General features: G+C 42.7%; 1 protein-coding gene across 2 annotated transcripts; it reads left to right on the plus strand.

Annotated features, from left to right (window-relative positions):
* The first annotated feature begins 2,093 nt into the window (after positions 1 to 2,093).
* arnt (aryl hydrocarbon receptor nuclear translocator) lies at positions 2,094 to 12,667 on the plus strand. Of its 2 annotated transcripts, XM_053614295.1 has the most exons (21): positions 2,094 to 2,433; positions 3,932 to 4,031; positions 4,173 to 4,211; positions 4,325 to 4,372; positions 5,163 to 5,376; positions 5,891 to 6,110; positions 6,293 to 6,395; positions 6,635 to 6,700; positions 6,804 to 6,889; positions 7,038 to 7,114; positions 7,201 to 7,335; positions 7,434 to 7,508; positions 7,702 to 7,853; positions 8,090 to 8,215; positions 8,525 to 8,612; positions 8,973 to 9,003; positions 9,150 to 9,249; positions 9,344 to 9,500; positions 9,695 to 9,866; positions 9,958 to 10,103; positions 10,499 to 12,667. In XM_053614295.1, the coding sequence occupies exons 1-21, from the start codon at positions 2,415 to 2,417 to the stop codon at positions 10,583 to 10,585; spliced, it is 2,241 nt and encodes a 746-aa protein (XP_053470270.1). In that variant the 5' UTR covers positions 2,094 to 2,414; the 3' UTR covers positions 10,586 to 12,667. The 2 variants fall into 2 exon arrangements, with proteins under 2 accessions (XP_053470270.1, XP_053470354.1); XM_053614379.1 differs by lacking the exon at positions 8,090 to 8,215 and having other exon boundaries at positions 2,095 to 2,433.
* The last annotated feature ends 2,262 nt before the right edge of the window (positions 12,668 to 14,929 follow it).

Below are 14,929 nucleotides of genomic sequence, written 5' to 3' on the forward strand. Positions count from 1 at the left end.
CATAGTTTAGATTATGTAACTAAATAAAACTAATTTACGGATACATTTGTTTGTTTTTTGTTTATTATAATAGGAAATTTGTACACTAATTTTTGTTTAACTGTATAACCTTTTTGATCGTTTCTACCACACTGACTGATTTTACAGATGCTATGACTAATCTTGGCTCATGAGTTGTACCTTGTTATGTTACAGCCAGGATGGAATATACACATAACATGTTAAAGTTCTTATTACGTCAGTAATTTGTTGTGCAAAAAAACAACAACAATTTGGTGTTGATGTTGACAACGGCAAAATGACATTAAACTGTACTGTACAAGTGTTTACGAGTCGGAATCTCGTAATTATGAAAGGAACGCTTGATGTTCTCATTCAATATGATGCTGAACGTCGCTGGAAAACAGTGAGCGAGGAGGAAGGAGAAAAAGCTGTCACTGTTTTGTTTTTAGGATGCAACAGCGAAACCCATTGATGAGTTTCAGGCATGATCTCTGTGTCTCAATTCTGAAGTCAATATGTACCGGAACCGAATTGTTTTGTGTTCTTGTTGTGTGTTGTTTTGAGCATTCCTAATCACCCTGCCTTTCGTCCTCTCTCTCTCTTTCTCTCTCTCTCTCTCTCTCTCTCTCTCTCTCTGTTCTTCTCATATTATCTGGTAGACTAGACATCTTGTAGTTCTTATGTCACTCGAACCTACGTAATAGATGTTTTGATTTTATCCGTAACCTGTTACAATTGAAATTTACCATTCTTTATCAATATTTATGCGTGTGTATATGTACTACGCTTTCTGTGTCATTAAAGACGATGAGTAAATCAGCCAGGGCCGGGTCCAAATTCTTTTTTTTTCACCCCCAATATGTTTATTGTCCTTTTCTTGTTTTATAACTCCACATCAACTACAAGTACACAAGCATACACCCTTTTCACATACACATATTCAATTTACACGCACAGTGGCTTAGTGGTCAGCACGTTCGCCTCACACCAGGGTTAGGGGTTCGATTCCCACCGTGGCCCTGTGTGTGTTTGCATGTTCTCCCCGTGCTGCGGGGGTTTCCTCTGGGTACTCTGGTTTCCTCCCCCAGTCCAAAGACATGGACATGCATGGTAGGCTGATTGGCATGTCCAAAGTGTCCGTAGTGTATGAATGGTTGTGTGTATGTGTATGTTGTTGATGGATTGGCACCCTGTCCAGGGTGTACCCTGCCATGCTCCCCTGGGATAGACTCCAGGTTTCCCTGCGACCCTGAAAAGGATAAGCGGTATAGAAGATGGGTGGATTTGTTACAAACAGTCTTTACAAATGTCTTTTTCAGTAAGGTCTACATTTCCATTTTACATGATATTTATGGATGGCTCCCATAGCTGATCAAAGTCTTCCTGCTTGCCTTTAGCAATACACGTTAACCTTTCCAGTCTGATACAGTTTGATATCTACTCTACCCACATTTTCATGGTTGGAGCATCCATACTCTTCCAGCACAATGCTTTTTGCTCTAATGAGACCAAAGTCTACAATTTTAACCTGTCTTAATGTTTGTATAAACTCCATTGGATATATTCCAAGAATACAACGTTTCACATTCAATGTGATTTTAATGTTAAACATGTCTGACATACATTTTATAACCTCCTTCCATAAGTTTTGTATTTTTGGACACTTCCAGAGGCAGTGATATTTAATGTACCTTTATTGTCCAAGCATTTAGAACACGCATCTGGAACGTTAGCGGACATTTTATGAAGTTTGACAGGTTTTAAATAGGTTCTCAATAACCATTTATATTGAAGGCAGGGTCCAAGCTCTGTTTCTGTGACTGGTTTCGGACAAAAAAAACAAAGAGCTAGCAATAACGGGCACTGTCGATCGCCCTGTGACGTCAGTGTGGGACACATGGTGAAACTTCACACAGGAAAAACAGAAACACAGCACTAACCAACAGATTAGCACCATAATCACTAAAAACATCAGAAATATTGCAATCTAGACATGTTTAATGGGTTTGAGGGTGGATTTGCCCTTTAATATGTCGTAAATGCGGAAATCCTCCACATACAAATTAACCTGAGGTAACTGTGGTGTGGTTTGAGGTGTGTGTGTGTGTGTGTGTGTGTGTTTGTTTGCGTTTGCGTGTTTTCCTGGAAGCAGAGCGCCATCTTAGATCAACATGGAGGGGGGTTTAAACGGGAAAACACAAGGAGAAAACTATTCTTCCGGCTAATAACTGTTTCGTCAAAAAAAAATGATTTACTTCAATTTGTGATATTATATCTGTCTATATATTTTTAAAAAAAAATTAAAAAGGGACATAAGCCAGCTGGAGCGATTGCTTTTTAATTTTTTTGTAAACCTAGTTTGTTTTGTTTATGTGTTAGCAAAGCTAGCTAACCTTCACTTCCAGTCGGATATGGCGTCTTCCAATCCAGGTATCTCATCCAGCACGTAATAATTATTATAAGTCATAAATTGATTAAATTTATTATAAGAAGGAGTCAGGGTTCGTCCTTTAATAATGTTGTTATTGTCATATTGTTTTTGTTTTAAAACTAGCTAGAAAGTGTTGAAAGGGAAAGTTAAGAGTTAGCATGTGGCTAGTTAATACGTGTTTAATTAGTGAGACTTTTTTTGCTGTTTAATTTTTTATACACATTTATTGTATTTTTGTCTTGTGTTTAATTTATTAATTGCTCTGAGGTTAAAACTTCGCTGTCAAAACTAGCAAGTGCTTGTTCGGTTAGCTAGCCATGCTACCAGGCCCAGCTAAGCTAATGCTAAGGTAGAAGAGAGGGAAAAGTTTTGCGACAAATGTCACAAAAAATATAGATTTTCATATCAGAATTTAAATATTAAGTTTAAATGTTGAGCGGTAGCAGGATTGCCATCTAATGACCTTAAACCGCGTTAATGTTGGTTAAATAAACCAATTTGTGTTTTCAAACTTATCCGCGGTTTATACGTTTATTAATTATTTATTATTAATTATTAACTGTTAATGAACTGAGCCACTTCGTAAAGTTTAATTTCCTTTTAGCATAAGTATTCGAAGTAATTCGTTTTATTTCTTCTTCTTATTATTATTATTGTTATTATTATTATTAATACGTAGATTATATTTAGCTCAGAAGCTAACGTTAGGTAGAGTTAATGTCCCGGATGTTGCTAGCATCGCGATAACTAAATTCAGAATTAATATCGCGGTATTACGGTATTCCTATTAATCATTCTTATCCAATTACATTTTAGCATCTAATGAGGTTTTATATGATTTTTTTTTAACTGCCTGGGTCTTGAGAGAGTTTTCAATAACAAGCAAGATTTATTTTTATTTATTTAGAGAACGACACATCATACTTTTATCTGTTTATAGCGACATTTAATATTGTGGGGAAACACAATCTCTCTCTCTCTTTCTGTTAATAAGACAAAAAAACAACAATGCAGATCGTATCGTTCCAGAGAAAACGAAGCACGCAGACTCTTAGAATGAGAAAACGTAGGTAGAGCTTTAGAAAACACTGACACGGCAGACTCCTTCCATCAACCTTTAAATGAACGTCTTCAATGCAAACGTCACCGTAATCAATGATTGTGAGCGTTTTTAAGCTGCATGTTGTGGAAGGAGTGTCCAGCGTTATGATAACGTGACAAGAAGGAAAGCGAGGCTGATGGGGGAATGGCAATGACCATAAGGATCTTAGTTTTAACGAGAACTCTTCTGTCAAAGCAGCATTTGGGATTCGGCCTTAGACGAGCCGTATGGTAACAAACGTTTAAAAATAGTCCGGGTCTTGGCCTGCTGTGCGTCTTTAATAACAGCTGGTGCAGCTCGGTGTGAGGGCGGAGTCGAACGCAAGGAGGCGTCGGGTTTGTTTTTCCTGTGTATTTTAAGACATGCCGACATGCGCTGTGGGTTTGTTTTGTCAGACATGCCCGACGTGTCTCCTCTGGGGATGTCCGTGTCAGCCGGATCTCACGCCAGCGCCGGAGCCGTTGTGCCGAAAGGCAGTAACAAACGAGCCGCCAGGTGAGTGCGGTTTCTACAGAGCCTCTTTATTCGCTGTACAGAATCTACGTGAAAATATTCCTCGTAGTCGTTGTAGGAATTAAAATAAATAAAACGTAATTTACCGAGATGGTTTCCTCCTCTCTGTTTCTCCTTCTTCAGCTCCGACTTTGATGATGATGATGGAGGGAAGCTCTTCAGGTGAGCGCACGTCTCATTTACATTCATTCCTGTGTGTTTTCTAGCTCTCTCTCTCTTTTTCCCTTGAAACAAACTAAGCTTGCATCTGTCTTTTATTTCTGTTCTCACTTCAGGTGTGACGATGACTCGGGCAACTCGAACGACAAGGAGCGATTCGCAAGGTACTGAGGGGAGGGAGAGGTGAAGGTGTCTGTCTGTCTCGCTGTCTCTGTTGGATTGTTCACTTTTCTCCCTGTCCACTAGTCTGTCTCTGTAGCTGTCTGTCTTTCGTTTTTGCTGTCATTTGATTGATATGTCTGTCTGTCTGCCTCTGTTTAGTTTTGTCCACCCAGCTGTCTGTCTCTCTTCATCAGTGTCTGTGTGTCTGTCATTCAGCAAACTGTCTATCCAGCTCTGTCTAACTACCTGGCTGTCTCTTTGTCCAGCTCTGTCCACCCACCTGTCTCTCTGTCTGTCATTCCAGCTCTGTCTACTGACCTGTCTGTCTGTCTGAGATAAGACACTGTCCAACAGAAATCCCACTGTAAAATGCATGTCCGCTCTCTGAAGCCTTTTCGTTTGAGCACTTCACCTCTCTTCCTTTTTCCCCCTCCTTCCCTTCTTCTCTCTGTCTCTCTGTCTGTCTGTCTGTCTCTCTCTCTCTGTTTCTGCTTCTCAGGCGCTCTGAAGAGATCTTTTCTTCCCTCACTTGTTCTGTCACTCACACACTCCTGTCCATTGGTTTAAGATGAACTCGTCTTCTCGTTTGGAATGATCAGACATCTTTCTCTTTCTTCACTTTTCACACGTTTTTCTTTATTCTCTTTCGTTTCTCCTCTCAGTCCTTTTTTTTTTTTTTAAACATTTTTTTACTCGATCTCATTGTACCATCTCTCTCTCTCTCTCTCTCTCTCTCTCTCTCTCTCTCATATTTCACATCTCGCTTGTCTTCATCGTGACCTTTGACCCCAGGGAGAATCACAGTGAGATCGAGCGACGCAGGCGCAACAAGATGACCGCCTACATCACGGAGCTGTCGGAGATGGTGCCCACGTGCAACGCGTTGGCACGGAAACCGGACAAGCTCACCATTCTGCGCATGGCTGTGTCCCATATGAAGACTCTGAAGGGCAGCGGCAACACAAGCACAGACGGCACATACAAGCCGTCCTTCCTCACTGATCAGGTCTCACTCACACCACACACACACACACCTATCTATTTTATGCCAAAGAGAAGGACTGCATCCAAAACCTCCTGTTATTGTAAATACTAAATATGGTTTCAAATAGGCTTTATTGAACAGCCTTTAGTGTGTGGTTTGGAACACAGTCAGAGAGAGAGATTGCGAGAGAGAAAGAGATTGTGTGTGTGAGAGAGAGAGAGAGAGAGAGAGATTGCGAGAGAGAGAACACACTCATCCAGCCTAAAACACACTTCTTGCTTGAGTCTGCCCAGGTAGGAGGAGCTGGATCAGGTCTGGCTCCACCCCCTGGACTTTTTGTCCTGCACTGAGAGGTGCTTGGTTTCTCTATTTGCCCCAGAAGGCCAGATGGGGGTATGTGATGTAGTTAATGGGTCTGGGATGATTATGATGAGGATGATGATGAAGATGAAGTCAGCATTAATGATGTGAAGCGATGGCTGTGTAAACCCTGAGTCACTACTGACCTCGCTCTGTCTGTGTTCCACCGCTGCAGGAGTTGAAGCACCTGATACTGGAGGCAGCGGACGGGTTCCTGTTCGTGGTGTCGTGCGAGAGCGGGCGTGTGGTTTACGTCTCTGACTCGGTCACGCCGGTGTTGAACCAGGCTCAGTCCGATTGGCTCGGCTTGTCTGTGTATGATCAGCTCCACCCCGATGACAAGGACAAACTGAGAGAACAGCTGTCCACTTCTGAGAACAACAACAACAACAGCGGTGAGATGTGTATTTCTCACTGTCTCTCTCTCTCACTCACTCTTCCACTGTCCCTCTCTCTCACTCACTCTTCCACTCTCCCGCCCTCTCTCTCGCTCTCTCTCTCGCTCCATCACTCACTCTTCCGCGCTCGCTCTCTCTCTCTCTCTCTCTCTCTCTCTCTGCCTCCCTCCCTCCCTCAGGCCGCATGCTGGATCTGAAGACAGGCACAGTGAAGAAGGAGGGAAGCCAGACGTCTGTGAGAATGAGCATGGGGGCGCGTCGCTCCTTCATCTGCAGGATGAGGTGAGCTTAGCTCAAGCTTACTGTACCAAACTGCGCTTTGTTTTTGTTTTGTTGTTTTTTTGCTTCTACTCCCATCTTTTAAGCAATTCCAGGATCAGACCGATCTCCTCGTTCTTTTCCTGGTGGCTGAAGGGTCCGAGCTTGCTTCAGTTAGAGTATCAGAATGTACCTTTTGGAGGAATCCCCCCACCCCGCTTCTCATGTTGAGTTTTGTTAATGGTTGTGTGATTGTCCTTCAGGTGTGGTTCATGTCCTGTGGAGCCCATATCCATGGACAGACTCAGCATTCTGAAGAGCAGAAACAGGTCATACCCCTCACGGTCCCCCTTTTTGGAAAAAAAACAACAAATTTATTCTTTCATATTCATACACAAACTCACATACGCCGTGTTTGTGTTTGTATATCAGGAGCGGGTTGGGTCCTGTTAAAGAAGGAGAGCCTCAGTACGTGGTGGTGCATTGCACGGGCTACATCCGATCCTGGCCTCCTGCAGGTAACACACACACACACACACACACACACACGCGCAACAGGGAAGTTCCACTATTGTCTGCACAGACCAGCTTGTCCAGAATGCGCCAATCCCCAGGGTCTTAGTGCTCACTCTTATCAGTAATTGTTCCGTGAATATTCTTTCTCAGGCGTTTCTTTGTCTGAAGACGAGTGCGAGAGCGGACAGGGCAACCGGTACTGTCTAGTCGCCATTGGAAGGCTGCAGGTGTGTGTGTGTATATGTGTGTGTGAGATTGCTGGATTCTATAACTCGTTCACCTCGCCCCCTTTAACCGCATGTCTGTCGTCTAGGTGACATGTTGCCCCAGCGACACCAGCATGAGCACCATCACGGTGCCGGTGGAGTTCATCTCTCGGCACAACTGCCAGGGGACGTTCACGTTTGTGGATCATCGCTGCGTGGCTACGGTGGGCTACCAGCCTCAGGTAGAGCTGAAATAAACACCGTTTTCTTGATGAACGTGTGTGTGTGTGTGTGTGTGTGCGCGTGTGTGTATTTATAGTCCATATTATGTTGCGTGTAGGAACTTCTGGGAAAGAACTTTCTAGAATTGGCTCATCCTGAGGACCAGGGACTCCTGAGGGACAGCCTCCAGCAGGTGTGTGTGTGTGTGTATGTGTGCGCCAATGAGGCATCATCAAATCAAATATCTGCACATTTAGTATGCATGTAGTATAAACTCCCTGAAATTTGATTGTCGTCAAGGATGAGGGTTGAATTGTGTGTGTGTGTGTGTTTGTGTGTGCGCGCGCGCGAGTTGCAATGGTCTGACCTTTGCCCCCTTGACCCAGGTGGTAAAGCTCCGGGGTCAGGTCATGTCCGTGATGTTTCGCTTCTGCACCAAATCAGGCGAGTGGATCCTGATGCGGACGAGCTCGTTCACCTTCCAGAATCCGTTCTCGGAGGAGATCGAGTACATCATCTGCACCAACACTAACGTCAAGTGAGCGTGCGCACACAACACACACAACACACAGACAATACATGCAGGTTTTTTTTTACAGATAGGAAGTTTGAAGGATGGATGGACGGATAACCGGAACGAAAGAAAGTTGTGCAGGAGAGGTAATAGGTTGATGAGTCGTTGGATAAGTGGACAGTGATGGTGTAAATAGGTGTGAATCCACTCTGACCTCGGATATGCACTTCTCCGCTAATCCCTCCGTCCCTTTTCGACAGTAAAGCTCCGAATCAGGACGCTCTCCCCCCCATGTCCTCCCCCAGAGGGGTGTTATCCCCCTCTCTGGGGCAGAACAGCCCCAGCCGCCCCCCAGCCTCCAGCCCAGGGCAGATCAAACACGCCAGGTGAGACCCGATAACCCCGCTACAACCCCCCCCCACAAAAAGTCCCAAAAAGGACTGCCCTCTACATCAGTCCTTCTCTTTTTCACTCTTTCTCTTGCTCGTTCTCTATGTGTGTCGCGTAGCTCTAATCAGCATGACTGCACCAGGTAGATGTTGGGTGTCCGTGGTTACCGGAGGCGGTGTCCAGGGTTACGGGAAGCTGTTTGCTGGGTGATGGGTTTGTTGGTTGTTGGTGGCGGGCGGACAACATTGAAAAGGGCGTGCGTGTTCTGACTGTTCCTTTCTCTCGGTTCTTTCTCTATGTTGTAGGCAGCTCCAGCAGCAGCAGCAGGCTGAATTGGACGGAGGAGGAGGGAGAGAGGAAATCTACGAGGCAGGACAGGTGGCTCTGCCTCAGGTAAACGTGCACTAAGATGGACGATAGAATAAGTGGGACGTGTATGTTGGATGGATAGAAAATTTATGGATGGAATGATGAATGGATGATTTGGTGGAAAGATGGATAGAAGAACTACTGGATGGACAGAAAGGTTATTGCTGGAATGAATGATGGGTGATTGAGTGGAACGTTGGATGGATGGAAAGATGGATAGATAAGATTGTTTCAGCAGTTATTCAAAGTATCCTGACGTTCTCCATTACTGAAAAGGAATAAGTGTTGATTAAAATGATAGAAAGCAGAGATCTGATGGATGGATGAATGGTCGGATAGTTGGATGGATGTAGTATTCACCCTGTCTCTCGTTCCATCTCCCAGGTTCCAGTGCAGCCAGTAGGACCAGATCCTAGTAAGACTGATCTCACTCACACACTCACACACAGCAAACAGTCGGGGTGCATACAAAGATGGGCAGCAGAGCGTAAATACTACATGGAAATGGAGAAACAGTTTTCTATAGTCCAGAATTTTTTTTTTCTCCAAATACTTTTTCAGATCATTCTAAGGTTCTGTCCTCCGCGGCACCCCCTACTGGACAGCAGGTTTATACTCCTTCTGCCGCGTTCAGCGCTAACACACGCACCGAGTCCTTCAGGTACCACACACACACACAAGTAGTATGTGAACGTTAGCATAAACAAATAATGTCTGCATGGATTAGCGTTGAATGTTCATGTTGTGTTTTCCAGGCAAGTGCCTACGGCAACCCAGATGTTGTCACACATGTCGCGTCAGAGCGCCCCCTCTGGTCTCCCTGTGAACAGCAGCAGCCCTGTTCAGAATCAGAGTGCAAACCCTGTGCCCCCTGCAGCCTGGGCACAACCACGTGCTCCCTTCAGTGCACAGGTCATTAACAGAAAGGGACGAGTGGCTTTATTTATGCAGCTCTTAAATAGTCCTTAAATACCACAGTGGTCATGATGAATGGTAACCATGCTAACTAGCATATGGTGCAAAGCACTGCACAGCACTTACGTGTGTGTGTGTGTGTGTGTGTGTGTGTGTGTGTGTGTGTGTGTGTGTGTGACCGTGACCAACAGGCAGGGAAGAGTCAGTCACCCCAATTTCCCATGGGAAATTTTAGCTCCGCCCCTTCCTCGTCAGCATCCTCCTCTTTTGGACAAATGGGTGGCGCTTCAGCTAGCATTGCAGCCAACACGACTAATTACTCACAGATGAACGCTCGCAACCACCAGTCCACAAACGGATATGGTAAGAGCTCAAAGATGACAAACTCTTTTTTTTTTTTTTTTCTGTATGTCTCAAACACACACACACAGACTCTCTCATTCTCACACCACAGGTGACATGAGCCAGTCGGGGCCGCAGTTCTCCTCTAGACCAGCAGAGGCAGCAGCAGCGTGGCAGCAGTGGCAAAATCAACCACACACACAAAATACAGTGGACGCGCATCCTCATATACAGAACAGCCAACCAGAGATGTTTACCGTGAGTATTACATGGGCACATGCATACTACATACAGTCATTAAATCTGAAATAACGTAAACATGACTGTACAGATAGACATGATGTCACTCGTCGTTTCTTGAAACAGGTCATTGGATTGTAGCCTGAGATTGTACGGTATAGGGTACAGCTTGACAGCATTAGGTTAAGGCATAAGACATTACAGTGGGGAATAGGGTTCTGGCACAGACACTGTCATAGTAAGTTGGGTGCATCAGTAGGCCACAAAGACACTAGGATAGGGAGCAGGGGGCATCAGTAGGTTTGAGATGGGTAACAAATCTCTGCTCAGCCGGGACATTAATATCATTCACTTCAGCTCTCCATGGAAGCATTTATCTCTGCCTGTTCTACATATCTTCTTTTCCCCCGCAGGATGTTCTGTCCATGCTGGATACGTCTGCCAACTTCAGCAACGAAGACTTTACCGAAATGCCCATGTTCCCTCCATTTCCTGAGTGATCCCTGTCATTTTCTTTTAGCCTTTTTCTTTTCTTTCTTTGTCTCTTTCTTCTTCTTATCTAGTTTATCAAGAAACAAAACGAGGGGAGATTTGTTGATTGATTTTTTTTTTTTTGGGCGGGGGGGGTGTAAATTAATGTCTCGTATAGAGTCTTCCTCCGCGGAGGAAGCGGCTGTGTTCTAATAACCACGCACAAGTGCACAAAGTGAGCACAATCAGTCCAACACACTGAGTTAGGTTTATCCCCTTGCGCCCCCAGAAACACGCACACACACACTCGCCCACACTTGGAGACATTTGCAGTTTTACCCCAAACACGAGGACTGTGTCGATGTTCAGTTTTATATTCAGTAGCGAGAATTGTTTATATTTTACAATATTATCACAGTATAATAGATATATTTTTTTAAAAACGGGTGGTTCTTATCACGCCTTCCAAATGGGACTGCCTTTATTGCACTGCCTAAAAATGCTACCTATGTAAGATGCCTTTTCCCGAGCAGAGCACAGAGGTAGTGACGATATTTTACCAACAGAACATTGCGATTGTACAGCTGATTATGGACACGTGCCTATGTAAATTCACACAGTCACTGTTACCATTTCCATGGAAACCATCGTTCATTTTCTTCTGAAAGCAATTATTATTAATATGATTATTCACATTATCACTATGAAAATGTGTCGTAATTAGACTTAAAGGCACACAGACTTTCCTGACTTTTCTTTTATTCGCTTTGTTTATCAAGTGACTTGATAAGTAGCTAAAAGAATTTGGCATGTATCTGGTTATGGTCTAAAATGCATATGCAAATTAGCAACCGCTCTAGTATTTATTTATTTAATGTTAATTTCCTAAATGACAAATCTCCTCATCCTGATTTGCATATGCAAATTAGCCACGCCTGTGTCAGCTGCAACTGTGGTGTTCTGTTATTCAGTTTTCTTGCTCTCCTTTCTGACAATCACTTTTGTTCAATTTTGTTTTCTAAACCCATTGAGTCCGTGTTTAATATACATAAGTTGTTTTGTTTTTTAAAATGTAATTGAATTGCATTTTAATTTAATTCTGGGGGCAATTTCAATTTATTAAAAATAAGGCCGTAAAAAAGAAAGATTGTGTACAATCTAAAATAATGATTTTTTTTTTCCTTTTTAACCCAATACTTCAGATGAAAGCTTGGGATTAATAGTTTGCAGTAGTTATTAGTAGTTTAAAAGAAAAAAATTTGTCAAATGCATTCATCATAATGTCCATGTGCATGTCTGGGGAAGTGCCCTGAATATAATTTAAATATGAAAGATCGCAAATATTGAACTTTTTAATTATTTTTCCTCAACTAACTACCTAGAGTGTTAACCTGTGATGCTCAAATAATTCCCGATATTTCTTTCTTTTCTTTTTTTTTTTCCTTGTTAAAGACATTTGCATTTACAATAGTAATTAAAAAAAAGTCTACACACCCCTGTTAAAATAGCAGGATTTTATGCTGTAAGATGATAAATCCACCTATACAATGCCACTGAAAACTAAAGTGACACACATCAGAGAGAAAAATACAAATAAAAAAACTTAATCTAATCTTATTGCATAAGTGTGCACACTCTTTTATAACTGGGATATAAAATCAACCAATCGTCAAGCTCGTGTGAAATAGTAGTCAGTACACACGCGTTTCTTCAACTGACGTGACTCCGATGAACGCTAAATAAATCTCAGTTGTTCTTTTAGGATTTTTCTGACGTCTTGGTTGCATCGTAGTGCAAAAGCCACGGCCACAAGAGCCCACGAGGGCTACAAAACAACGTCCAAGGCATTAGATGTACCATAGAACACAGTGAAGACACGGACATGAACAAGTGGAGAAAATGTGGCAAAAGAAGACAGCGAGAAAACTTTGTCAGGGAGGCTATCAAGAGGCCTACAGAAGATTTCTGGCAAGTCGTGGTTGCTTCCTACATGTGACAACCATCTCCCGTATTCTTCATGTGTCTGGGCTATGGGCCAGGGTTGCAAGACACGTATATCCAGTCTCCCAAAAGCATCTGGAAAAATGTGTTACGGTCTGATGAGACGAAGATCAAGCTTAATTGGCCGTAATTGTAAAAAGATATGTTTGGCACAGAAACAACACGAAACATCAGCAAAAAAACACCATCCTCACGGTGAAGCACGGTGGTGGCGGTATCATGCTTTGGGACTGCTTTTCTTCAGCTGGAACTGGGGTTTTAGTAAAAGCTGGAGGGAATCACAAATGGCCCGGCCAAAGCCAAGACCTAAATCCTATAGAAACATCTGAAAAGGGTCGTGCACAGGAGATTTGGCACATCTGGAATTTTTTTTGCAAAGAAGAGTGAGGAAAATATTCCTGAGTCAAGATGTGCCAAGCTTATAGACTCTTATCCAAGCGGACTGAGTGGTGTAATAAAATCCAAGGGTGCTTCAACTAAGTATTAGTTCAGGGGTGTGCACACTTATACAATTAGTTTTGTTTTTCAATAGCTTTTTACAGTTTGTCATTTATTTTTTTACAGCGAAGGTCGAAATGTTCTATTATGATTTTACATCGCAAAAACCTGCCATTTTAACAAGGGTGTGTAGAATTTTATATACACTGTACCTACCTACAGTCTAATCTGTGATGCTCAAATAATTTCCAATATTTCTTTTTTTTTTTTAAACCCCCCCACCCCACCCCCCCCCCCCCCCCCCCCCCCCCCCGTCAAAGACGTTTGCAGGCATTTCTTATGTTCCTTCTCTGCTTCTACGATCCAAAGACTCCCGTGTTTTGCAGTTGTTTTAAAACTGATTCCTTTTTTTGCCATTTTTAAATGGGTTACTCATGTTTCAGGGCGTGTCTCGCTTATGCTCTAATTTGCATATGCAAATTAGCAAGGCAGGACATGACGAGGGTGATTTTATTCTTGTTTGTTTGTTTGTTTGTTTTAAAGCATTACTGCAGCCGTGAAAATGCAGTTTATATAAATGACACAAATCTAAAAAATATATATATATATATATATATATATATATGTATATGAAAATGTTGAGAACTTGTTTGGAACTCTTTTTGTATTAAATTGTTATATTGTCCAAAAGAAATGCGGTTTGCATGGTGAGCTTTTTCAAATCTGCATGTTTTATGATTTTATGTGTAAACGTATACATATCTTCAGAACTGTCCCCAGCAGGACAACCTACTCGGTGATTCCTGTTGCGTCTAGCAGCAAGTGACAGCAAAGTGTGTTTTTAATGTGTGTATTCACGTTTATTTAACGATAAGGGTTATTAACGAGACTAACCGTGTAAAGATGTTCCTATACCATTCTAAGTGGTGTAATTTATGACTATTTAAACTGTTCAAATGTTAATACGTTCAAAATCCACATCTGCTTCTTTTTCTGCACGGGAGAGGAAGATCAACTTGCAGGCTTTTGTAAAATTTAGCACTGAATCCCCTTGAGGTAAATCTGATCTTTTGCAACTGTCAGGTGTCTTAGATTCTGGCAGTCAGGAAGGCCTTTAGAAGAAGAAGCCTTTATTTGTCACATATACATTACAGCACAGTGAAATTCTTCTCTTCTTATATCCCAGCTTGTTAGGAAGTTCGGGTGGGCAGGGTCAGCCATGATCGGGCACCACTGGAGCAGAGAGGGTTAAGGGCTTTACTCGAGGGCCCAACAGTGGAAATGTGGCAGTGCTATAGCTTGAACCCCCGACCTTCTGATCAGTAACCCAGAGCCTTAACCGTTGAGCCACCACTTGCGTCAAATTCTGGGTCTGAGCATGGCTCAGTCCCATTTCTCTAACACTAACCGGTTTTCCTATTACAGTTAGTGTTTGAAATGTAAAAACCTCTTTTATGTTGCCTTCAAACCTGTCAAAAGGTCTGTTTTGTGTACCAACCTTCTGGATTTTCTAGATTAGTCAGTAGTTTTGAACGTAAGAGTTTTAAAAATAATAATAATTTTATTTGTGACTCAGCTCATGACGACAGAGGAAGTTTTAAGAGAGCTAGAGTTTGTCAATGAGTAAAATTGTTGTTCATGAAATCATTTTACTGTTCAATTTGGAATCTAGACTCCTCTGCTTCGTGTCAAGCCGGATCATATCACTCCGGTGTGGATTATTTTCCTAGACCAACACAATATTTCCCATTAGACCGGTACATGGAAGGAATATTTCTTTGGTTGTGATGTCCATTTGGGGTCATTTGCCCAAAATGTTTGGGAACCCCTGCTCTAGATTCATCTCCCCAACAGCCATCACAGGGTCCAGTATAGCTGGAGTTTGGAGCAGGTCCAACATCCAGAAAAACGTGTTTACTTCTATTGCACGTGAC

Source organism: Ictalurus furcatus, chromosome 1 (genome assembly GCF_023375685.1).
Source record: "Ictalurus furcatus strain D&B chromosome 1, Billie_1.0, whole genome shotgun sequence".
In the NCBI taxonomy this organism is placed as follows: Eukaryota; Metazoa; Chordata; class Actinopteri; order Siluriformes; family Ictaluridae; genus Ictalurus; species Ictalurus furcatus.

Coding starts and splice junctions, on each gene's coding strand:
- arnt (XM_053614295.1), top strand. Junction 5,377..5,890: donor CGTCCTTCCTCACTGATCAG/GTCTCACTCACA, acceptor CCACCGCTGCAG/GAGTTGAAGCACCTGATACT. Junction 9,867..9,957: donor CCAGTCCACAAACGGATATG/GTAAGAGCTCAA, acceptor CTCACACCACAG/GTGACATGAGCCAGTCGGGG.